The sequence below is a fragment of the Ylistrum balloti genome, unplaced genomic scaffold (genome assembly GCF_031769215.1).
Source record: "Ylistrum balloti isolate Yb309-2 unplaced genomic scaffold, AGI_CSIRO_Ybal_v1 Utg369830, whole genome shotgun sequence".
Taxonomy (NCBI): domain Eukaryota; kingdom Metazoa; phylum Mollusca; class Bivalvia; order Pectinida; family Pectinidae; genus Ylistrum; species Ylistrum balloti.
In genome coordinates, this window is record NW_026781993.1 from 693,017 (window position 1) to 719,224 (window position 26,208).

The following is a 26,208-nucleotide window of genomic DNA, read 5'->3' on the forward strand; positions in this document are numbered from 1 at the left end:
CTTTCATATGGTGTACCTCCACGACAGGGAACAAGGATAGGTACATGGACTTTCATATGGTGTATCGCCACGACAGGGAACTAGGATAGGTTCATGGACTTTCATATGGTGTACCTCCACGACAGGGAACTGGGATAGGTTCATGGACTTTCATATGGTGTACCTCCACGACAGGGAACTAGGATAGGTTCATGGACTTTCATATGGTTTACCTCCACGACAGGGAACTAGGATAGGTTCATGGACTTTCATATGGTTTACCTCCACGACAGGGAACTAGGATAGGTTCATGGACTTTCATATCGTGTACCTCCACGACAGGGAACAAGGATAGGTTCATGGACTTTCATATGGTGTATCGCCACGACAGGGAACTAGGATAGGTTCATGGACTTTCATATGGTGTATCGCCACGACAGGGAACTAGGATAGGTTCATGGACTTTCATATGGTGTACCTCCACGACAGGGAACTAGGATAGGTTCATTGACTTTCATATGGTGTATCTCCACGACAGGGAACTAGGATAGGTTCATGGACTTTCATATGGTGTATCGCCACGACAGGGAACTAGGATAGGTTCATGGTCTTTCATATGGTGTATCGCCACGACAGGGAACAAGGATAGGTTCATGGTCTTTCATATGGTGTATCACCACGACAGGGAACTAGGATAGGTTCATGGACTTTCATATGGTGTATCGCCACGACAGGGAACTAGGATAGGTTCATGGACTCTAATATGGTGTACCTCCACGACAGGGAACTGGGATAGGTTCATGGACTTTCATATGGTGTATCTCCACGACAGGGAACTAGGATAGGTTCGTAGTCTTTCATATGGTGTATCGCCACGACAGGGAACTAGGATAGGTTCATGGTCTTTCATATGGTGTATCGCCACGACAGGGAGCAAGAATAGGTTCATGGTCTTTCATATGGTGTATCGCCATGACAGGGAGCTAGGATAGGTTCATGGACTTTCATATGGTTTACCTCCACGACAGGGAACTAGGATAGGTTCATGGTCTTTCATATGGTGTACCTCCACGACAGGGAACTAGGATAGGTTCATAGACTTTCATATGGTGTTATCGCCACGACAGGGAACTAGGATAGGTTCATGGACTTTCATATGGTGTATCTCCACGACAGGGAACTAGGATAGGTTCATGGACTTTCATATGGTGTATCGCCACGACAGGGAACTAGGATAGGTTCATGAACTCTCATATGGTGTATCGTCACAAAGGTCCGATATCAAAAACAATCAATTATCTCTAATTACTGTTATCAAATTTCCATACACCAAACTATGTAACAATTCTTAATTCATGCAGCCATCTTTTTTAAAATGACTATCAGTAAAGGGACTTATGTACTCTGATTTCCAGCTTCATTAAAATATCCTTGTACTCTGGTTTCCAGTCGCATTAAACCGTCATTGAACTGTGGTTTCTCGCTTCATCAAAACCTCAGTTTTCTATTTAATCAAAACCTCCCCTGTCCTCTGAGTTCCCGCCCTATTTATTCCTTCTTTGTACTCCGGATTCCTGCCTGATTAAACCTCTTGGTCCTCTGATTTTACGCCTTTTTAAAACCTCATTTGTACTCTGGTTTCTTGCCCCATTCCAACCTTCTTCGTACTCCGATTTCGTGTCTCAATAAAACCTCCTTTCTCCTCTTGGTTACTATCTCATCAAAATCTTGTTTTCCCTCTGGTTTCGCGCCTCATCAAACCTTTTTTTCTGATTTCTCGCCTCATTAAACCTTTGTTTTCTGATTTCCCGCCTCATCAAAACCTTTGTTTTCTGATTTCCCGCCTCATCAAAACCTTTGTTTTCTGATTTCCCGCCTCATTAAAACCTTTGTTTTCTGATTTCCCGCCTCATCAAAACCTTTGTTTTCTGATTTCCCGCCTTATCAAACCTTTGTTTTCTGATTTCCCGCCTTATCAAACCTTTGTTTTCTGATTTCCCGCCTCATCAAAACCTTTGTTTTCTGATTTCCCGCCTCATTAAAACCTTTGTTTTCTGATTTCCCGCCTCATGAAAACCTTTGTTTTCTGATTTCCCGCCTTATCAAACCTTTGTTTTCTGATTTCCCGCCTCATGAAAACCTTTGTTTTCTGATTTCCCGCCTTATCAAACCTTTGTTTTCTGATTTCCCGCCTTATCAAACCTTTGTTTTCTGATTTCCCGCCTCATCAAAACCTTTGTTTTCTGATTTCCCGCCTCATTAAAACCTTTGTTTTCTGATTTCCCGCCTCATGAAAACCTTTGTTTTCTGATTTCCCGCCTTATCAAACCTTTGTTTTCTGATTTCCCGCCTCATCAAACCTTTGTTTTCTGATTTCCCGCCTTATCAAACCTTTGTTTTCTGATTTCCCGCCTTATCAAACCTTTGTTTTCTGATTTCCCGCCTCATCAAAACCTTTGTTTTCTGATTTCCCGCCTCATTAAAACCTTTGTTTTCTGATTTCCCGCCTCATGAAAACCTTTGTTTTCTGATTTCCCGCCTCATTAAAACCTTTGTTTTCTGATTTCCCGCCTCATTAAAACCTTTGTTTTCTGATTTCTCGCCTCATTAAAACCTTTGTTTTTTCTGATTTCTCGCCTCATCAAAACCTTTGTTTTTTCTGATTTCTCGCCTCATTAAAACCTCCTCTGTATTATGGTTCTCTCCCAAAGAAAGACGTCCGTGGTTCCTTTTTTCCTGCTTTCAGTAAAACGTTCAAACGTCGGTTCAGGCCCCTGACTTACACTGAATGAAACCCCAAGTTTAAAACAAATTATAACTTTAAGTATACAACACAACTATCTTACGAAAGCTTAAACAACACAGCTTTCACGTAACAGACATTTTTGAATTGCTTAAAACAACATGCCATTAAGACATCTAATATAGAACGTTTTGAATTATTCTTAGAGAATATCTGAAAACGGGAAAATAATAATTTGAAATGCAGTTTTGTTCCTTGTTTTACTCTGCTGTATTTAACTCTACTGTTCTATCACGTGGTACTTTTCACTTGTGTGTCCTTTGTACTATCACCGAGATTTCTGGTGGTAGACACTGCTGGCGGACTTTTAGACTCCGAGGTTTGCTATAAGCTGCATGCCACGTTTTAATTCTTTCAAATGGTGACACGGTTTAGAATATACTCGACGTTGTTCTTAAATCATCAGATACACGAAAAGTATGAATAATTTATTGAATGATAGGGCTAGTGGACCTTCCCATCGAGATTTTAAATTTTCTTCCGATCACTTTGAGTTTTCCTCAATCGCCTCATTCGCTTCCAAATTTAGGCTCTCAACATTACTGATCAGAAGGAATAAACAGCTGTATGATGCAGTTTGATTCGTTGTTTGGCTCTACTGTATGCTACTCTAAAGTTGTGTTAAAATGTGCTACTCGGTTGTGTGTCTTTTGTACAATCACTAGGAAAACTACCCCAGTAGAGATACATGAATTGTAAGCTTGCACTGCGATAAAGAGTTTGGGTAATTTCAGAAACATATAAATAACTGGAAAATAAGACTTATTGCATGATATACGCATGACATTTTTCAATAATTCACTTACCGTTGTATTAGACGTTATAACCTTTGTAATTCTCGTTTCAATGGATGATAATAGTCTCGCACGCGCGTAGTGATGTTATTATATCCGTTTAAAATATCATCCTTCTGTCACAGGTTTGAGGTTTCTCTATTGCGGGGTCCTAATGGATTGGTTAAAGTTTTTTTTGTTGTTTTTTAGCAAATGATATGTGAATACATGTGAAATATGAAAAAAAAACTGTTGCTGTGGTATCAGAAACGCTGAAACAAGGGGCGGTTCCATGGTAGTTGTTAGGACGGCAAATTGAATGTTATCGTTGTTTTCGTATCTATTTCCGTCATTTTTGTGTCGATAAAAACGAAACCATATTTTAACGCAGAAAAACTGTAAAAATAATAAACTTTCTATTTTGTTTAGACAATCGAAGGATAACTTCAATTGAACACTTGTAATTGAATATATAGCTACATAACACACTCTTCAATCCTCAAAAAAAACCATACGAATATTTCAAGAAGTAGGCATCGCAATGCTACGCTTTTGTATATATTCAACAGTGGTATGTTTTTCATAATTATTAATCATAGAGATATTCTTTTGAAATGAAAATCGTCATTATGGTAAGATTTAACAGAACATATTACAAACATAAGGTCTTTTAAAAGCGGGGCGTACGTTTTTACTCTGACAGTTTGCATCCAAATTATGTAATGAAGCTAAAAAAGTCGATAAATCCATAGCACGGACCAGTAGCAGACCATGGGTTTGTAAAATGAAGTGGAGACCTTATCAGGATTCCTACATTAAATGCCATCCGTTAGATGCCTCTATATGTAGGTTCCAATATCAGATGTCCTGTGATATGAATATTACATTTGATTTTCTATTCGTCATACAGAACAGCCATTCAAAATGTCAAACAAATACTTCCGGACAAAAACTGAATTGCAGGATATTCTGTGTTCAAGGCTACCATTGTCTGATATTACTACCATGTAACCTTACCAATTCTATTTTATTTCAACATTATAAAATAAATGTTATTTCTCTAATTGTATCACTGTAATAGTACCAATATTGCTCTACATAGAGCTCCCAAGCAACAAGTACAGCTTTAGCATTTGTTTGACAACAAATTCAAATGTTTTTTTTTCAATCACAAACACTTGGTGACAATAAGCATAATTTTCACAATGTTCAGGCCAAAAATGGTCGACAAAAACAACCACTCTTATCTCACAATATCAGCTCCACTTTGGTTTGAAAGCAAACACAAATCTCACAGATTTACTCTGTCAATAGATTTACAAGTTACAAATACGACAAATGAAGTCTCTCATCGGGTTGAAAACCAGCACAACTGTAGCCTTCTTTTTAATTTAACAACAAACACAAATTTAGCTCGCCATTAATTTGACAACAAGCACAAATTTAGCCCGCATTAATTTAACAACAAGCACAAATTAAGCCCGCCATTAATTTAACAACTAGCACAAATTTAGCCCGCATTAATTTAACAACAAGCACAATTTAGCCCGCCTTTAATTTAACAAGCACAAATTAAGCCCGCCATTAATTTAACAACAAGCACAAATTTAGCCCGCATTAATTTAACAACAAGCACAATTTAGCCCGCCATTAATTTAACAACAAGCACAAATTTAAGCCCGCCATTAATTTAACAACAAGCACAAATTTAGCCCGCCATTAAATTAACAACAAGCACAAATTTAGCTCGCCAAAAAATCAACAGCAAGCCATGAAAATGACAAAACCACAAATCTTACGTGTTGTTAGATTAACGACAAACACAAATTTAGCCTGCCATTTGAAAACAAACGCAATTATCGCCTGTCATGAAATTGACAACATGATACTTTATACACTATGGGGGAAATATGTTCAAACTAATTATAACAGTCGATCCAGATAAAAGTTTACGGAGAGAACGCAGCTCGGATTGCATTACTTGGGACATCAGATTCTTATTGGCTAAAATAAAATCGATATGAATCTATGCTCATATCATTGGTCTAAGATCAAAAGCAATATATAACACATTAACAGACGATGATTTGGCTATGAATAAATTTTGTAAGACCAGTGATGTCTACACAGCAATGTTGAGACACAGATGGAACTAGATTGGTTGAGACACGGATGGAAGTAGATTTGTTGAGACACGGATATATCTATACTTGTTGCGACACAGATGGAACTATTCTCGTTGAGTCACTTGTGTAACTATACTTGTTGAGACACATGTGTAACTGTACTTGTTGAGACACGTGTGTAACTATACTTGTTCAGACACAGATGGAACTATACCTGTTGAAACACGGTTGTATACTTGTTGAGACACAGATGTAACTATATTTGTTGAGACACGGATGTAACTATACATGTTGAGACACGGATATAACTATACTTGTTGCGACACAGATGGAACTATTCTCGTTGAGTCACTTGTGTAACTATACTTGTTGAGACACATGCGTAACTGTACTTGTTGAGACACGTGTGTAACTATACTTGTTCAGACACAGATGGAACTATACCTGTTGAGACACGAGTGTATACTTGTTGAGACACTGATGTAACTATACATGTTGAGATTCGGATGTAACTATACATGTTGCGACACAGATGGAACTATTCTCGTTGAGTCACTTGTGTAACTATACTTGTTGAGACACATGTGTAACTGTACTTGTTGAGACACGTGTGTAACTATACTTGTTGAGTCACGAGTGGAACTATACTTGTTGAGACACGTGTGTAACTGTACTTGTTGAGACACGTGTGTAACTGTACTTGTTGAGACACGGATGCAAGAAAACTTGTTGAGACCTATTCTTTGAAACTATCAGTTAGTTTTTAGACAGATATATCTTAAGATAATTATGGGTTTTGAAAATAACTTATCCGTTTCCTGGAATATTTCGGAATCAAAATCCGAGACAAACAATAGCACTTTTGATACATATTTAACTGTAACACATTTTCCTTACAAACTAATGTTTTTTGTGTACGGAACATTATTTCCTATCGTGATTGTCATAGGATACGTTGGGAACATCCTGACGGCAATTGTCCTCTGGAGCAAGGAAGTGGCATCATCACGAAACATAATCCTTCGTGTTTTACTTGTTTCAGACATAATATTTATTACCTCTGCTACGGTAATGGTACCTGGGTTTATTTACAAGGATTCGGAAGGAAGGTCATTCTGGCCTCAAGGACGGGTAATAAGCTATTATTTCATGATGGCGGCTCAAATGTTCAATGTATATATCATTGTCTGTGTTTCAGCGGAGAGGTATATGGCAATATGTTATCCTTTTAAAAATATGTACTTACATAGCAAACGAAACGTGTTAGTAGTTATTTGTATAATCGCCCTGTTGTCGGTGTTATACAATATACCATGTGTCTTTATTTTTGAAGAACGCCAAGTAATGTGTCACAGTGAGAACTCAACACAGCAATGCTACATATATGTATACACAGCATTTGCAGCAAGTATTTTTTACAGGTATATATACAGGTTGAAGATGTACGCCTTTGTTTATTTCATATTCCCGTTAACTGTATTACTAGTTTTAAATATCTTAATTGTAAAAGAAATTAAACAAATGCGGAAGCGGCGTGCTCGATTGGGTAGAGAGATGAGCGAGGAGGTAAACCTCACTAAATCTATCGCCATCATCGTTTTAGTGTTTACAATCGTACAAACATTAGGAATGATAAACCAATTCAGACTGCCAGTAACCTCAGTGGGAGAAGAAATTGTCGATCCCCGTGTTATTATAAATTTTATGTATCTGCTAAACTCTAGCATAAATTTTGTGATCTATGTCGTAGTTGGAAGAAAATTTAGACAGAAATGTATGTCTATCTTTTGTAAATGTCGGTGTTATTGTATAAAAACACCCAACGTTGTGTAGATACTCATACAATAGTAATGTTTATTTGAGAATGTAGTTTGTGGTCTCTTCTATTCGAATCAGAGAAATTGTCAAGAATTGCACACTCAGAACAATTTCTGTGGTTAAAATTTGTCAGAATATGTATATTCTGGACTGCAGACTGTAAATGAGTGAAGGATTTGTCGTCAATGTCGTCTTTTCAGAAAAAGGTGTATCCTTTACTTATAAACAAAAATCTTTTTAAATAGGTGAAAGTAGTGATAAAATGTCACAAAACGTAAATGTAGCTGTTTTGATGTTCTGTAATGTTAGGAACCAAACGCACGGATATACAGAAGGGAAGGGAAGAACAAAACTATTTCAATAACGCTAGTCTTCAACACGTGTCTTGGATGACAATTAACTCGAAGTAAATCAATCATGTGTATTTGGTTACAGATATTACGTATTACTTTACACAGAAAAAATGTATTTCGCATTTTATTAGAATTATAAGAATACGTTTGCGAAGTATGGGATAGTTGTGGGGTTATTGTGTCATCAAATAACGAATAAAATCCAATTAGAGGCAGCCCGAATTGTGACTGGTTTACCCATATATACTAGATCTGACTTACTATTAAGAGAAACGGTTGGTAAGAACTTAAATTAAGACGTCAACATCGAAAGTTATCCATTTTTATACTATAATTAACAGGGCTGCACCATCTTTCCTCACTGATTTTCTTCCTGAACATATTGGCAGTCTCACTAGGTATAACTTAAGAAACGCAGATCAGTTACGACAGCCAACTTACTGTCTTCAATTTATGTGTGACTCATTTTTTCCTTCTACAACTGATCTCTGGAATGGATTAGACGAGTCTTAAAAACTGTTGGTTCACTGAATTTGTTTAAAACCAAACTATGTACAAGAAGCACCAACAAGCTTAAATCGTGCTATTTATCATATGGCCCTCGGAAATTAAATATTCTTTATTGTCGTTTGAGAAATAGAGCAAGCTCACTCAATTATGACCTATTCGGAGCCAATCTCACAAACTATGCATCTTGCTCCTGTGGACATCCTTCCGAAGAGTCATTTCATTACTTACTTCACTGTACCAACTATATACAAATTCGTAACACCCTATTTACGGAACTGTCGTGGTATCCGGGTGATATTTCGATAAACGTTCTTTTAAACGGAGACGCAAGGCTAAATTCAGCTGAAAAATCGCTATTAGCTAGAGCTGTTCCAAAATTTATCGATGTATCTGAGCGATTTGGCTAGTCATCTACATTCCCCACCTTTCCTCCTTTGTACTATATACTCCCCTCTTCCCTCCTTACCTTCCCTCCTTCCTTCTGTTCAGTCCTTCCCTTATATTTCAATAAAAAAATTATTATTATATATATTGTTACATTGCTTGTTGTTTGTATTGGTGTATAAACTATGTAATGGAGAGGGCTTTATAAGTTGGTAAAACTTGTGTCCAATCCTATTGTACGAACTTTCTGTAATAGAATGATTATTAAATCAATCAGAAAACAGTGTGTCTGAATCGAAATAATCTATTTGAAGGTGTTCATGTAAATATTTGTAAAGATATGAGGAAGTTCATTTTTGTTTTGAAATTAATAGGCCATTATTTTCATTTTATATTTGATGAACTTTCAGTACATCGTAACAGTGTCATCGGGTCATATAATCATAGTATTTCAACAGTTTCCTTGGAATTGTAATATATCTATAATCTGATTTACATGCTAACATTTACATAATATATAATATTAGATAAAGAGTGACGTTTCCGATCAATCAATCAATCAATCAATCAATCAATCAATCAATCAATCAATCAATCATTTTAGCTCCAGTCTTCCATTTTATCCACTGTATGATGATTAATTTTCATGGTAAATTTATTTCAATCGATTTTATGTATATTCTTATTCAGCTATTCCATATGTCCACGAAATGTTGCCATTTGTAAATGAAAAACCACGATGAATTAGGCCCTGGAAAATATTTGGTTTCCAAGGATTTCGTTTGCCTTTCGCTACATTTCTTAATCTACAATAAATTAGTGTTGTAAGGTCTGGATTTGTATGTTTAAAATCACTGAATCACTGATGTATTGTACATAAGATGCAGGTTGATGAAAATGACGGGGAAGATTTACGGCCGTCATAGTGATCTCATTGAGAAATATTTCATTGCTTTGTGCGATGCGAAGCTGGACGTGCTTGTTCGTTAGTTTGCCTTTTGATCCTTGTATATACTTTGTTCTCATTTGAGAACGTGACAATACCTCCTTAGATTGACCAGAATTAACAAGACAGGTGTGTTCGATGAATCAGAAAACGCTTACTCTTCCAAAACACCTGGTCATATTCTCCTGGTACTTTTTCCGGAGTCTCCGAGTAAATCTGTTTTTGTTCATATTTTGCCCTAGTTTCATTTGTCTTATTTGGAATACACCAGTTAGAAAATTCCAATGAATTATTGGTATTTATCTATAGAAAGACAGACGTAGTCTTGCTTGTTTGCGTTATAAAATAAAGATGTTTCAAAAAATGCCAAACTTCCGTTTTGCGCTTGGAGAGAGTCTGATATGAGAATAATACGCTATCTCTTTTATTGATTTTCAAAGAAACAATTAGCAGATATCACTTGGCTTACCTATGATTTTGGTAAAACTGTTCCTTAGGCTAGTCGTTAAATAGTATGAACAATTGTGTATGAATTATTCCACAACCATTTTTACACTGTATTTGAAATATTCATTATTTCATTACCGTTTGATTTTATATCACAAAAAATCTCATTTCTTTAAAGGGTATATGATCGCATTGTAAGACTAAGGTTCTCTTAAGACTAGCGACATAACAACTGTTTATCAGCCAACTTTAGACGGGGTAGTTAATGTGATATTGGCAGTCCGAAATCAAGCAGGACTAATTATGTGATATAAATGTCACTGATGCTGACGAAGGCAAAGTTCGGAACGTTTTAGTGTAATGGGTTGGTGAAGAGACTTACTCGTCATTAATAGAAATCTAGATCATAGTCAAAAGGTACAAAAATTCATGATTTATGATAAAGAATTTGAAATAAATTGAGAAATCTGTTGCGAAAGAATCTTAAACAAAATCAAAGTTCTCTCTGCATCTTTTCTTGAGCATGTTATTGACTTGAAATTTAATAATGTAAGTGTTGATTTCGTTGACAGTTATAAACACCTGGGAGTAATCTTGAATGAAAATTGTAAGTGGAGTACTCACATTGAAAATATTTGCAAAAAGGTATCAAAACAATTGGGTGTCTTACGTAAATTGAAATACATATTAAATAGGAAAACTTTAAGTAAAATGTTCAGATCATATATTCTGCCTATACTAGAATACTGTTGTGAGGTATGGGATGGGTGTACTCTCGGTGACGCAGACAAATAAGAAAAACTTCAGCTAGAGGCTGCGAGGACCATTACTGGTTTGCCTTCGTACTCTAGTAGAAATTCTTTGTATCTTGAATCTGGCTTTGAAACTCTATCCGAACGAAGAACTAGACGGAAATTACAATTATTCTATAAAATTCATAATAATCTTACACCTTACTATCTTCCCTCTCTACTACCCCCGTGTGTATCAGACACCCCCTCCCGCCACCGATATAATCTCCGATTTTCCGAAAATTATTCTTTGCCCAATTATCGACTTTAGTCAACAGCATTGTCCTTCTACAGTCCGACTCAGGAATCATTTAAATCTCGTTATTAGACACAGTGTATCATATACAGTTTTTAAAAATAATCTTCGTAGGCAAAATGCAGTAAAAGTCCCTATATATTATCTAATTGGTGACCGAAAAAGTAATATCTTACATACCAGACTGAGAAATAACTCTAGTACACTACACGATCACTTATTCCATGCCAATTTAATAGATTTTCGTCACTGTCAATGTGAACATCCGATTGAAGATACATTTCACTTCTTCTTTGTCTGCAATAATTATGCGGGTCAGAGAATTACTCTCTACCGCGAACTGAATTATTTTATTCCACTTGACCTGCAGCTTTTACTACATGGTAATACTGAATTATCCGTTCAAAAAAACGTGTTAATAACAACAAAAACACAACAATTTATTGTAGAAACTTATAGATTCTGAACATTGTATAACGTGCACTCCCTTTCTGTCCTAACTAATCCCCTTCTTCTATATCTATATTGCCACATTCTCTCTCTCAAGATAAGTTGAAAACTGCTTTAATTAAGTATAAAAGTCTTAATTTTGTATTAAGTAACGATCCTTCCGAATGTTCTCATTCTAAGTATAAGTATGAATATTTGTATATGTTAAAACGTAGTTATGTGTGTATTTAATTACCCCCTTCTCTGTCTGTCCCTGCCCTCTCTCTCTCTCTCTCTCTCTCTCTCTCTCTCTCTCTCTCTCTCTCTCTCTCTCTCACCCTCTCTCCTGTATATATATATATATATATGGAAAATGCCATCTTGTGAATATGTGTATTGTTTTATTTTTCGGGTAAGGGCTTAATATAAATTAGCAAACTTGTGCCCAAATCCCATTTGTACTTATTTGACAAAATAAATATGTTTAAATCTAAATCTTGTTTTGTTTTTTATCTATGTTTGTTTTTGCACCTGGATAAGACAAAGCTCTCAAATATTTATCTTACCATTTTGGTGATATTTTCATTAAAAAAATAAGATTCAATGACCGAAATTTTAGAAAACATCATTTTTCCAGAGTAAATAAAACTTGACCTGCATGTAGCCATTGTACAACTACATGCCAATTTACAATTCTATATATGTATGTACCAATGAATAAATGTACAGACATGAAATCATGACGGGATGTCAGTAATGAACGCTATGTCCTTAACCATGCATTTATATTGTGACATTTGAAACAATATGCTAAACAGATATATTCATGATTTGGGACGAAAGACAATGTCACGGCCTCATTTCTAAGCGGAACCCGCCATAGAAAGGAACATCAAAATGTATCATTGATACAGGCTGTACGTCTCGCCTTGCAAAATTTAGGGTCATATAAGGGTCAAGAGGGCCTCCAACAGTAAAAACAAACCGAAGAAGAAAAAATTGGATAGTAAGGAATGCAAGAAAACATATATATCCCAGTAACAGTTGTAATGGGGTTAGGATTTGCACTTTTCAATGTCTCAATGTACAAAGTTGACGACACGAAATATATCACCGATTCTACAGCGGCCCACTATTTAGTCGCATTGTTGAAAGAAAATCAATTTTGTATAAGCAGTGGGTCTAGGCCCTTGGGGCAAGAGGGATATAGTCCAGAAGGGAAAATAGAGTCAATTCTGTAAAATCCTACTCCTCCTGTGGGAATGATTGAATTTTTCCGACTTTGGTCTGATGCATTCTTCGGCAAATAGAAATCAATTTTGCGTAAACAGTTAGTCTCGGTTCCTTGAACGCGATGGGTGGGGCCAAATAATGGAAATAGAGCAAATTCTTTCACAGGAAAATAAAAAAAAAATCCTGCTCCTACAGGAACAGTTTGGCTGACCCCTTAAAGGTTGTGTGCATGGATATTTGGATTTCCTTTCCCTTTAGCTTTCATGAAGCAAACTCAGCCAAGTGAAGCAAGATGAGCGATAAAAGCCCTATGTGCCTCTTGTTACGAAATTGTTTACCTGTTGGTATTCTGTTATTCTGAATAGGACACAATAGCATAGAGATAGATATACAACCGAGCTTGTCACTGACCCTGCTTCTTAGTCACATGTTTACAGAAATGGTAACTGTTAAAAGTAACAATCTCCTATTCGCATAACATTATTAGCTATATTTCGGAACATTTTCTACCCTTTCGGACAGAAACATCCATACTCCCGATGAGGTAAAAATATCTCTATCTTATCAGGGTAAGACAGTATGCACGAAACGAACATAAACACGTGATTAACCGGAAGTTGTAAATTTGAGGCTGGAGACGTGAGAGACGTGACTGATTGATATTGACAGGTTAAGATAGGTTTGAAATAATTTTAAGACGGTATATTATCATATTTGTTTATTCTAATTATTTTAATTGCATAATGACTACAATTTATCATTACGATTGTCTTTGTACAATGCCTCATGTAAATAAAAAGTCGGTTAAGATAAAAAAAAAAAAAAAAAACAGTGTCCTTATTTGCCTGATTAATTTTCTGCAAATATTTGTTTCATTATTCATATCTGTTTAGCATGTTGGAGAAAAGGGGTAGAAAAAGGATCATTCTATAGTTTGAAAGAAGGACAGTCTTACCCTGAAACTAGGGAAATATCCTATTATCCGTCGGGTTGGTAATATCAATAGAATAGAAGTTCTAATAACACAATCAATGTGGGTGTGACGTTTCGATGACTACACAGTCACTTTTATAAGACAAACGACCAGTGTGGAGCGTATTAGCACTGACGAACGTAGTGTATGAGATGGTAAAGAATCTACCAACTTTTTCGGCTGTACTATAATCCCATGTACATTAATGTATAATTAATATGTGTTATTAAATATTTCTGTCTTTCTGACCCAATAACCATGACTGGTTTAACCAGGAAGTGAAGCGTTCCTTTGATTCTTTGTTTTCTGTCTGCTGCCTTTAAAGCACAAATTACTTTCTAAGATATCTCGTAGATTGACGTCACTGATTCAGTTTTCATCTTATAATCTGAGTCCATTTAAAATTTTTTTTTTTTTTTTTACAGCAAATAGACAGGATAACAAAGATGATAAGAAAGGGCTCCCGTTGTTGGTCAATATTATCAACGATCTATTGACAAAATGCGATACGAAGGGGAACAACTCTTACATATCTATCACTAATAAAACTTTTCAACTTTTTAAAGTCTGAGTTCATGTGATTCTGCAGTTAACGTTTGGGAGATAAGTAATTCTCGTGTCCCGCAATTTTAACATTCCTTCACCGTTTGAATGTTGAAGATAATCCATATGTACGGATAAGTGAAAAAATACGTAAATTCTTCATTATAATGTAAAATACTTATACGCTAGAAAAAAAAAAAAAGACTAAACAAAAAATGAGTATCCGAGGAAAGTTAGAGCATATTGCAATTCAATTAATACTTGAAGACTTGAAGGCTTGAAGACTGTTGCCTGTAAGGTCCAACAAATGGTTTTGCAGGTGAGTTACTCTTGAGTTATTTCGCTTCTGTAATGACGTCAATATTTCTACCTGAAGTCAGTACTTGCTGACATCTGTCAAATTGTTGTCTACTTTCCTATTTCAGAAATTTAACTGCCTTGTTCTTCTCTGTAATGTCTATATTCATGTCTTCACAATATCTACAAAATATCAAGAATCTATGAGTGAGACGGTTGATTTAATTGTTATCTCTTCCCCTTTGCGTTGGATATCGGGGATCATTTCACTATATTGATAATTTCTTTCCTTACTCTTTCCATCGTTGCCCTTAAAGTTACCTTCCATCTTTGGAACATCCCTAGGTCGTGGCTTTTGTAATTATCTAAAACACAATCTATACAGATAAATTCATCGTCACATGATATACAAATATTCATAAAAATCTTTACTAGCATGATAAGTACAGCCGCATTCTGGACTCTGTGCAACCATCTTCCAGTCTGGTCGAAATCTGCAAAGTTGACACAACTTTCTTACACTGATAACTTGACGTCACGTCTGCAATATGGCGGTGTTTGTAGTATTCCACGAGACCTCTTCCGGGAAATGACTCAAGATGGAATTTCTGTTGCTGAGTAATGCTCGTGAATCTTTCAGTGTGATAAGTTTATTTAATGTATGTTTTAAGTGTTATGTGTCATCATGGATTATTGTCCAATAAACCGTGAACTTGTCAGTCATTCTTCTCCACGTCCGTTATTTTTGTTATCTTTGTGAAGCTTACGTTATCTTCCTATTGTATTTAATCCTTAATAAGATACCTTTTACGTAATATATTTAATTTGATTAATATATTTAATTCTTAATGTAAATCTGGCACCACTATTGAAATATTATTTATGTACGATATCGGGACACCTCGTTCAACTTTCTGGATATATTTTACTTATTTAGAATGTAAATAGTTAATGTGATAAACAATGTAATATCAGACTATTGGTATCATATATACCTACCCCTTTTTATTATGTACGGTTACAGCTTGTGGTTGTTCATCAGACAAGTTCTGTGCACGTGATTCTGTATATAATAGATTTTGCTTTGGTGCAGATTCCATGATAACAGAACAAACAATGACTGTGACGAGTTTATTGATGTGATTTGGATACACACTTGTATGCCTCTGGACTAGCAGGGATTGCCAGCCGCTTGCTTGGGGCTACGGTTGATAGTAGTTCAGGTAATGGCATTTGAAAGATATGGTTGAATGTGTCTAATTCGGGGAAGTATTTACAAATAAGTTCCGGTGCGCAGCCGCAGTCACCGTTCGCTTTCATAACGTTGTAACAGGATTCATTCACTTGAAGGTATGGCTGACAGGAGGCTACAATAAACACAGATGTAATAACGTTAAGTTATATAAATACTGAACGGCTTTCAAAGCAGTGCAAAGTGAAGACCTTAGTAAATTATGATATAGTGAATGGTATATGGTTGTAAACGTGAAATAAACGTACCACTGACATACATGCTGATAGGGGGAGACAACTGTCTTTTCTTGCTCACCACAAAATATCGTGGTATTTTGGAACAGCACTGTGTAGCACTGCAGTCGTTGTGTTCCTTACATTGAAACGGATCTGGGGTAGGAGTGCCCAGGGCAGCCTGTGGATACGAAAGGTTAATTTATCATCAACAAAGAGCAAATTCGGAAATTGTACACTTGTCGCACCTGGATGAAAAATATGTACTTCCAACATTTTCATTATCATAATAAATTCTTTTAATGTCCTTTCTGCTTAAGTTATATAACGTTTATATAAACATACCTGCTCCTAACGTAACGAACCTGAAAAACTGTCTGTCTGAGTGAGACAGCATTCCGTTCTTGAATTTGTTGTATTTAAAGCCCAGTATGATTTGATTCTCTCAAACAGCGTTGTAGTAGGTAAAAGCAAGATTTCTGTGATAAATGGCGACAAGAGTTTTGAGATATGCTAGAGATATCAAATTTTCCTGTGTGATATGAAACTAGATCTGTTCGTTCTCCATTTTACATTATCTGCACTAGCTATCACCGTGATCTTTATATATTGACATATCGCCTGTAATAACAAACTCTATTTTTTCATAAATTTAATTTTTGATTTTGAAGAGTGGTCAAATCTAACAGAAATACGTCATGCCTATACCTTGCCAAAACAAATGCTATTACATCGACATGTACGCTATATTTGAAATTTCTACTTAAAGGATTGTCTTACAGGGTCCATATTTACATATGCGTTATATGGTATACCTTTCAATGATGCTGAAGAAATTTTACATCGCGCATGACATAGATTACACACATTGAGATTGATTTTATGAACGATATCTCCTGACTCAATTGACTATAGATTTCCTTGCCGAGACGTTCCTTATAAGATAATCCTTACTGAGACGTTCCTTGTAAAAAATCCCTTAATAAGACGTTCCTTATAAGATAATCCTTACTGAGACGTTCCTTATAAAATAGTCCTTACTGAAACGTTCCTTATAAGATAGTCCTTACTGAGACGTTCCTTCTAAGATAATCCTTACTGAGACGTTCCTTATAAGATAATCCTTACTGAGACGTTCCTTATAAGATAATCCTTACTGAGACGTTCCTTATAAGATAATCCTTACTGAGACGTTCCTTATAAGATAATCCTTACTGAGACGTTCCTTATTAACGTTCCTTATAAGATAATCCTTACTGAGACGTTCCTTATAAGATAATCCTTACTGAGACGTTCCTTATAAGATAATCCTTACTGAGACGTTCCTTATAAAATAGTCCTTACTGAGACGTTCCTTATAAGATAGTCCTTACTGAGACGTTCCTTATAAGATAATCCTTACTGAGACGTTCCTTATAAGATAATCCTTACTGAGACGTTCCTTATAAGATAGTCCTTACTGAGACGTTCCTTATAAAAAAAACCTTACTGGGACGTTTCTGATGAAATAACCCGCCATATTATATTATATCAATCAAAGTGATGTAGACCTGATGATTTCAGAATTCATGGTACATATAGTTGTGTGTGGTCACTCTGTGATCCTCTGTACTCATCGAACAAAGAACCTCTATAGCATTTTTATATTTTACATTTTGAAATACTTATAAATCAGTGATTTGCCTTAAAAAAAGAAAATATATTTTCACATTAGCAGAAGCAAACAAAGATTAAGAATTGTACTCACATAAGTTACCACTGTAAGAGCAAAAAGGACAACGAGGACGTTCGTCATGTCTGCCAAATTGACGGAGCGAAAATAGCCTTATCATTTGAAGACGTTGTACTTATAAGATCTTTACCTAGGCGGCGGTGAGTGAAGGTGTGTGTGGTCACATGATCAAGCTGGTCGTTGTCCTTGAGAGAACCAATCCTTCCATAAACACAAATATGGTGACTAATACCTGACATTTCGTCTTTTCGCTTTATTTCCCACGAAACAACGCCGGGCGGAAAAAACGAAATAACGGAAAGACGAAAACCCGCCAAAGCGAAAATTCGAAAAGACGAAACCTCGCCATAGCGAAAATTCGAAAAGACGAAAACTCGCCAAAAAAGGGGAAAAAAATAGATAAATAAAAAAAGACGAAAATCTTTTCGCGGAAACAAAAAAAAAAAAACAAAAAACAAAAACAAAAACAAAATATAAAAACAAAAAACAAAAACAAAACAAAAACAAAAACCAAAAAAAAAGAAAAGGCGAAATGTCAGGCATAAACCACCGTAGTACAATGACAAGTCAAACACTATGGGACGTTAGTACTTTTACATGATCACAAGTTTATGTATAGTTTAAAAAAGTGGACGACTTATATTCCTGTAGTCTTGTATAAAGAATCTAACTAGGTATGAAATTCGGCCAATGTTTTTTTTTAAATGTCCTAATGAGATATAGCTACTTGTTACACGTGTGTTTTGGTACCACTGTTGACACTATTGGCCTTAACCTAATTGAAATAAAGATTTTTATTTTTCTTTGTATTCTTTATACCTCGTGACACGTGGATCTGACGGAGTCCCCTTTAATCGTCGTTCTGGTTATCTGGGGCAAGTGTTTTTTAACGTCCTATCAAAAACGTGCTGCTTGTTTCGGACAGTAGATTTCGGACATTTTTAAAAAAAAAAAGTGTTAAAGCTTGTCCGAGAATTGCCGAATGGTGTTGCTATCGAAAACGAGATGGAGGCGGTAACGTCAACAAGATATGAACCGTTCAAAACATGGATTGGTATGCATCACATGTATGTTCAAGTTAGAAGAAAACGTGTTACGTGATCTCCACAAAATGATTTTACTTCATTTCTAATAGAAAACATGCAAAGACTTTGGTAAAGTTTTTTTTTCTGTAAAAGTGTGTTCAAGATTTTCAGGGCAAAAAGCCGTCAACTGACCAACAAACTCGTAACACAGAATTAAAAAAATGCAAGTTGATGAAAATTATGGTCACGTTTTACAGTCGTCATCGTGATCTAATTGAGAAATATTCTATTTCTTTTTGGGATATGCAGCTGGGCGTGTTTGATGTTCATTAGTGTGCCTGTTGGCTCCGTTGTTGTATACATTGTTCTCATTTGGGAACGTGACATTATTTACTTGAATTGTCCAAGGTTTGCATAGCGTTGATGAAGCAGAAGACGCTTTACATTCTGGAACACCTGGTATTATTATCTTGTACTTCGTGTAAATCTTTCTTTTGTGCATTCATGTATTTTGCCTTAGATTTATTGAATTTGAGTTTGGATTATGATTAATTTAATATGCTGGTATTTTTCTTGATTTTTAACATAAATATACATACATCTGATATTTTCATCAAACTTATGTTATCCGTATTCAATATAGATAAGCTACTTGGCTGTATTCTTTACACTTTGAACGCAAGTATAATTAATTCACTATGAATTGAAAATCCTAGGCTTATGTATGTCAACTGGACAAAAACAATTCACCATGAAGTGATCTCATTGAAAAATATTCTTTGTGTGTGTGCATGTGTGTGATTGGGTGTGATTGGGTGTGTGTGTGTGTGATTGTATGTGTGTGTGTGTGTGTGTGTGATTGTGTGTGTGTGTGATTGTGCGTGTGTGTGATTGTGTGTGTGTGTGTGCGTGTGTGTGTGTGTGTGTGTGTGATATCAAGCTGAACGTGGTGGGTGCTCTTTAGTTTTTCCTGTATGTTCCGTTTTGTATACATTGTTCTCATTTTAGAACGTGACAGTACTCACTTGGATTGACCAAGGTTTGCATGGCGGGTGCCTTCGGTGAAGCAGAAAACGCTTACTCTTCCGGAACACCTGGTCTTATTATCCTTGTACTTTTTCAGGAATCTCCGTGTATATCTTTCTTTTGTTCATATCATCATGGAATTTGATTTTGGATTATAATAATGTTGCCATGTTGATATTTTTTAATGTTGTTTCGAGTGATACAGTTGTAAATGTTCTTCGACTAGGTACATAACGTTTGCTTTCTTAAAAAGATACTGGATAACGTTAGTACATACCCTTCAATATAATCATGTATGCGTGAGAAGAAAACAATACAAACATATGTTGTCTTGATAAAATCTATAATCTTTACATCAAACGGTCTTCATAACACATTGATATGACAGGGGATTCCCTGGAAAGAAGTCACGTTTTCCAGGGAAAGGGTTAAGTTGATCTAGCTCCGGAAAGTGTTTACAGGTATGGTCTGGTGCGCAGCCGCAGTCACCATTAACTTTGATCACATTTACACATGATCCGTTGGTTGGTATGTACGGCTTGCAAGACGCTGTAATGAAAGCTTGAGCAATAATGGCCACTGAACTTAAGCAATGCTACTCATTGCCGAGGTAGGTATAATGAATATTGTTAACTGAAATATTTATGTATTGAACTGTTTTCAGTTGACCTTCATGAGCTTATGAATGCCAACTGGACAAATACAATTCATCATGAAGTGATAAAGCATGGGTTTATGAATTTTCAACTTGACAAAGGCAATATTAATCATGAAGCACTAACGCCCTTCATGTAATTTGCCTTTTTCAGATGGCATTCATGAGCTCATGAATGACATAAAAATAGTTCAATGCTTAATTTATTCAACTTTTATTTTTTGTAGGAATTTTAAATTTTCCGATCTCCTGTTGGCAGTTATGAAGTGTTAACCAACAATTTCTTAACTGCTGATAAATAGAGTCAGTAACAGTTACTGTAGATATCAGAAATGACACTGTTGACCTATCCAAAGACGAATGATACAGTGAAGGTAGGATGGCTGTGTTAAGCGCCTTTTCTGATCACGATTCGACCTTCAGACTTATAATTCAGTCATCGATCACGTCAAAATGTTACTAGACGCGAAACTTCCTTTTAAGGTTTTAGAATCTAGACAAAAACGAATATTATATAAAAAAAATCCCCTTTCAATATAGATTTGTAATATGATATAGTGGGCCAAATGATAAAATAAACTGCAAAACACAGCTGTTTCGCACCTCTGTGAAGTGATAGTATTTTCTAAGTTTAAAAGGCGACCGAGGAAAATCATGAAATGTCAAAATACATTATTTTTTCTTATATATTTAACAATTTCAAAAGAACTTCAAGTTCATGTGTGCCTTCTGAACTGAGCCAATATTCGAATGAAATAAAACGTGGCATGCAGGTTACAGCAAACCTTGGGGATTAAGAAGGCAACAGGCAGCCTTTCTTTTCCATGATTGATTTGGATTTCATCTTTGAATTTTTAGTTTTGAAGTCTCGCTGGAAAAAACTGGTTTAAGTCAGTTTATTGTTCACTTGTTACAGGTATAGTGTTAGATTTGCGAGTCTGTGCGTACATTGTCTCCAGTTATTTTCTGTATTATTGAATGGCGGTCATTGTTATTGAATCAAAATAACACAGATAGGTAGCATTTTGTTAAATGGGTTTTGAACATTTCAAGTCGAAAAGTGAAGGAGAATGATCGATATCAAGTCTTCAGGTCAAAAGTTGATGTCATACTTCGCATTTTATTGACCTACCTACATTTTGCCATGACGAATACAAAAATAAAATATATCAGCAATATGCGTTATATGTAAGGGGCACCATGCAATTTCAAACAGATTCCAGTGGAAACGTAATAATGAAGTTGAATAACAAATTTGAAATGGGAATAAACCTTCGCGTGAGACATACTTAGCATGTTTTATAGTTTGTGGATTTCTGATAGTTTTTTTATCGAATATCATACATATAGAGGATATATAATGGTTCGTGAAATTATAGATTTAATCCGTCTTATTCTGCAAGTGTCCAACCTACGCTTCATTTGCGTCCGAATGGGAAAAACGTAGGATTTCAATGCAGAAACTAGACAGCGTGGTACTGGTTAGTCAAAACTACGAAAGTACCACTACAAATTAGCAAACTGAGAAATTCCTATTTGTCACCAGTAAAAACGCTATAAGTATATATAGTTCATTCATTTAGACAGAACATGCCGATATTTGATCTCGCGCTCCGCACTCTTGGAAAATATCGACATTTTTCAATATTCCTGGTGTGTATATATTAAACGGGACTGTAGGTTTTATCAATATCATTTCCAGTATATGAGTAGATTGGAAGGAAAGGTGTGTTATTCAAATAGTTATATAATGACGGATTTTGTTCATTATCTAAATTTCCGATTCAGCACATACATCTGACTATGTACTGAAGATCTGGGATCGGAGCTAGCTGTCGTCTGCTCACGGCCATAATCCTAGGAATCTTGGAGCAGCACTGATCAGGATTACAATCGCTGTCACTTTCACATTGGTACGGTGATACTGGCACAGGAGTCATAGCTGTTATCACCTAAAATCGATCTTAAATTACAACTTAGCCATGCAAATACCAAATCAACATCATGTATTGAACTAAAATGGACACCATTCAGATTGACATGTAATCAGTTTCACCGATTTCCCAATAAACAAAGTACATTTAATTATAGAATTCAATAAAACATAATTAAAATATATCAAACCCTGTAATGAATTATATCTCTCAATATAATGTAAATGTATTCAGGTAAGCAGAACAATATACCTTGAGTAACACTTACCGAAACGACAGCCATACCTACTCCTATATACGATACGTTAATCGCCATCATAGCTTCTTTCCGGTGAAGTGTAGGCTTCAAGGTAAACCTTGAGTAGTTGGTCGTTATCGATGGTGCCACACAATGTCCTGTCAAAACGGTCTTCTAATCTCTTACGATGGTATAACCTACTTTTGATGTCTATGATGTTGGAACACACGTGTCTCAGACTATTGACCCACCTTTTCTTTACCTGTATTGACACAACATAGAATTATTGTTCAACTTCCGATAAGGAAAATCTCTCATCTGGCAGTCTGTGACTACAATCCTTGTTAACTATTATTTTTGCATCCTTCGTTGTGATTATATACTGTGTGCTGGCACTTTTTTTCTATTCAAATGAGAAACGTGTTCACGTCGATGATTCATTCCTAAAAGTATAAAAAAAACTCATATTATTTTGAAACTTTAGCCGGCATTATCTAAACAACTTTTTATCAGAATGATATTTGGGCACTCTCACTCCATACCTCATCTTTTGATGACGTCAGAATATGTGTGGACCATGAGGTTATGACGTATCAAATTAAACCATTATATTAGATATATGTGGCAATAACATTACTTATTCAACGGATGTTAATACACTGATATAAAAGATAGCAGCTTTTACACTGATATAAAAGATAACAGTTATTACACTGATATAAAAGATAACAGTTTTACACTGATATAAAAGATATCAGTTTTACACTGATATAAAAGATAGCAGTTTTACACTGATATAAAAGATAGCAGTTTTTACACTGATATAAAAGATATAAAAGATAACAGTTTTTACACTGATATAAAAGATAAAAGTTATTACACTGATATAAAAGATAGCAGTTTTACACTGATATAAAAGATAACAGTTATTACACTGATATAAAAGATAACAGTTATTACACTGATATAAAAGATAACAGTTTTTACACTGATATAAAAGATAACAGTTATTACACTGATATAAAAGATAGCAGTTTTACACTGATATAAAAGATAGCAGTTATTACACTGATATAAAAGATAGCAGTTTTTACAAAGATATAAAAGAAAAAAGTTTTTACACTGATATAAAAGATAACAGTTTTACACTGATATAAAAGATAACAGTTTTACACTGATATTTTACACTGATACACTGATATAAAAGATAACAGTTTTACACTGATATAAAAGATAACAGTTTTACACTGATATAAAAGATTTTTACACTGATATAAAAGATAAAACTGATATAAAAGATAACAGTTTTACACTGATATAAAAGATAACAGTTATTACACTGATATAAAAGATAACAGTTTTTACACTGATATAAAAGTTTTACACTGATATAAAAGTTTTTAACTGATATAAAAGATTTTTACACTGATATAAAAGATAACAGTTTTACACTGATAAAAGATAACAGTTTTAACTGATATAAAAGATAGCAGCTTTACACTGATATAAAAGATAGCAGTTTTTACACTGATATAAAAGATAACAGTTTTTACACTGATATAAAAGATAAAAGTTATTACACTGATATAAAAGATAACTGATATAAAAGATAGCAGTTTTACACTGATATAAAAGATAGCAGCTTTACACTGATATAAAAGATAACAGTTATTACACTGATATAAAAGATAGCAGCTTTTACACTGATATAAAAGATAACAGTTATTACACTGATATAAAAGATAACAGTTATTACACTGATATAAAAGATAACAGTTTTACACTGATATAAAAGATAGCAGTTGATATACACTGATATAAAAGATTTACAGTTATTACACTGATATAAAAGATAACAGTTTTACACTGATATAAAAGATAGCAGTTTTACACTGATATAAAAGATAACAGTTTTTACACTGATATAAAAGATAACAGTTATTACACTGATATAAAAGATAACAGTTATTACACTGATACAATAGTTAACAATAAAATAGATTCAGACTGCTGTAACCAGAAACCCGGTTTATAGGACTCTTTATAGGCACAACAATGTTTCTATTGCAGTTACAAGTCTATCAGAAAAAGCAGAAGTAATTCATTATAAATGTTTGTTTCCGGTCTTTCTGTTATAATGTTTCAGCTACTGGAGTAAAAAACATGACCTAGTGTACAATTCAAATTTAGATAAAAAGAACGGTTCTGAAATATTATATACCGCCTTCAGAATTGGTATTTTCTTATGTGTACTGCTGAATTATTTTATATACCTATCTTAGAGAAGACTGGCGCCTGTTTTAATGAAATATAGAATATACGTAAAGTATGCAATGAAATTTTTAACATTGTACAATGAAGAAATGGTCTAGCAGTTTCCTCAATCATTCGGATTATTTATCCAATTGTGTATTTATGTGTTATATGTTTATTCAATCAACCAATTAGAATAAAAACATCATAAATTTTATCATACACTCTTTATTAAACTTCATGCGTTAGGTTTGATACCATGCAGTTGTATATTGTATATATATACTGTACAGTGGGTAATATTTGCGGGATGTTTAATTTCTCTATATTCGCGGTCATAGAACTAAAGCGCCAAATTAAATTCACACCGGTAACCACTTGATAGATTTGCATAAAATTTATTATCAATGAACTTGCCAGGTCGTGGATAATCGCGAAATATTAGTCCCGCGAAATTAGACAACTAAACAGTAGTGATAAAATCTCTCCACCGAAATGTTTCTGCTGATGATAAAACACATTGTACATATCATAAAAAATGTTTTCAAATATCTGGAGTTGATGTATGGCAAATTATACATACATTACGTTGGTTACAAATATATAAACATCCGATCCTTACATAAGGATTACAACGTTGGGTGTTTATCATCCAATAGTTAAAATAAACATAATACAGTCTTAAAAGATGACGTTATTATCATCATTTGTAAAACAAACCAAGTCTCTTAACTTCAATGAATAAATTACAAGAGGATACAAGATGAAACACACGAGTCACAGTCAATGTGATGCAATAGTCACAGTCAGTGTGATACAAGAGTCACAGTCACTGTGATGCAATAGTCACAGTCAATGTGATACAAGAGTCACAGTCACTGTGATGCAATAGTCACAGTCAATGTGATACAAGAGTCACAGTCACTGTGATGCAATAGTCACAGTCACTGCGATGCAATAGTCACAGTCAGTGTGATACAAGAGTCACAGTCACTGTGATGCAATAGTCACAGTCAATGTGATACAAGAGTCACAGTCACTGTGATGCAATAGTCACAGTCAATGTGATACAAGAGTCACAGTCACTGTGATGCAATAGTCACAGTCAATGTGATACAAGAGTCATAGTCACTGTGATGCAATAGTCACAGTCACTGCGATGCAATAGTCACAGTCAGTGTGATACAAGAGTCACAGTCACTGTGACGCAAGAGTCA

General features: G+C 35.0%; 2 protein-coding genes across 2 annotated transcripts; both read right to left on the reverse strand.

Annotated features, from left to right (window-relative positions):
- Nucleotides 1–15,792: 15,792 nt before the first annotated feature.
- On the reverse strand, nt 15,793–17,923 carry LOC132545190 (uncharacterized). Its single transcript, XM_060208867.1, has 3 exons — nt 17,876–17,923; nt 16,162–16,309; nt 15,793–16,028 (listed from the first exon to the last, which is right to left on the reverse strand). Exons 1-3 carry the CDS (start codon nt 17,921–17,923, stop codon nt 15,793–15,795), a joined length of 432 nt encoding a protein of 143 aa, XP_060064850.1.
- A 2,343-nt stretch (nt 17,924–20,266) lies between these two features.
- LOC132545123 (uncharacterized) lies at nt 20,267–22,816 on the reverse strand. The gene is made up of 3 exons (XM_060208794.1): nt 22,769–22,816; nt 22,362–22,518; nt 20,267–20,460 (listed from the first exon to the last, which is right to left on the reverse strand). The coding sequence occupies exons 1-3, from the start codon at nt 22,814–22,816 to the stop codon at nt 20,267–20,269; spliced, it is 399 nt and encodes a 132-aa protein (XP_060064777.1).
- Nucleotides 22,817–26,208: the final 3,392 nt, after the last annotated feature.

What these genes read in the sequence shown, in the direction of transcription:
- LOC132545190 (XM_060208867.1), bottom strand. Translation starts at nt 17,923, where the DNA reads ATGACGAACGTCCTCGTTGTCCTTTTTGCTCTTACAGTGGTAACTTAT. An exon ending in CTCTTACAGTGGTAACTTAT is followed by an intron (nt 16,310 to 17,875) that starts GTGAGTACAATT and finishes TCGTATCCACAG; the next exon opens with GCTGCCCTGGGCACTCCTAC. An exon ending in TATCAGCATGTATGTCAGTG is followed by an intron (nt 16,029 to 16,161) that starts GTACGTTTATTT and finishes TGTTTATTGTAG; the next exon opens with CCTCCTGTCAGCCATACCTT.
- LOC132545123 (XM_060208794.1), bottom strand. Translation starts at nt 22,816, where the DNA reads ATGGCGATTAACGTATCGTATATAGGAGTAGGTATGGCTGTCGTTTCG. An exon ending in TAGGTATGGCTGTCGTTTCG is followed by an intron (nt 22,519 to 22,768) that starts GTAAGTGTTACT and finishes GATCGATTTTAG; the next exon opens with GTGATAACAGCTATGACTCC. An exon ending in TCTTCAGTACATAGTCAGAT is followed by an intron (nt 20,461 to 22,361) that starts GTATGTGCTGAA and finishes CTTTCATTACAG; the next exon opens with CGTCTTGCAAGCCGTACATA.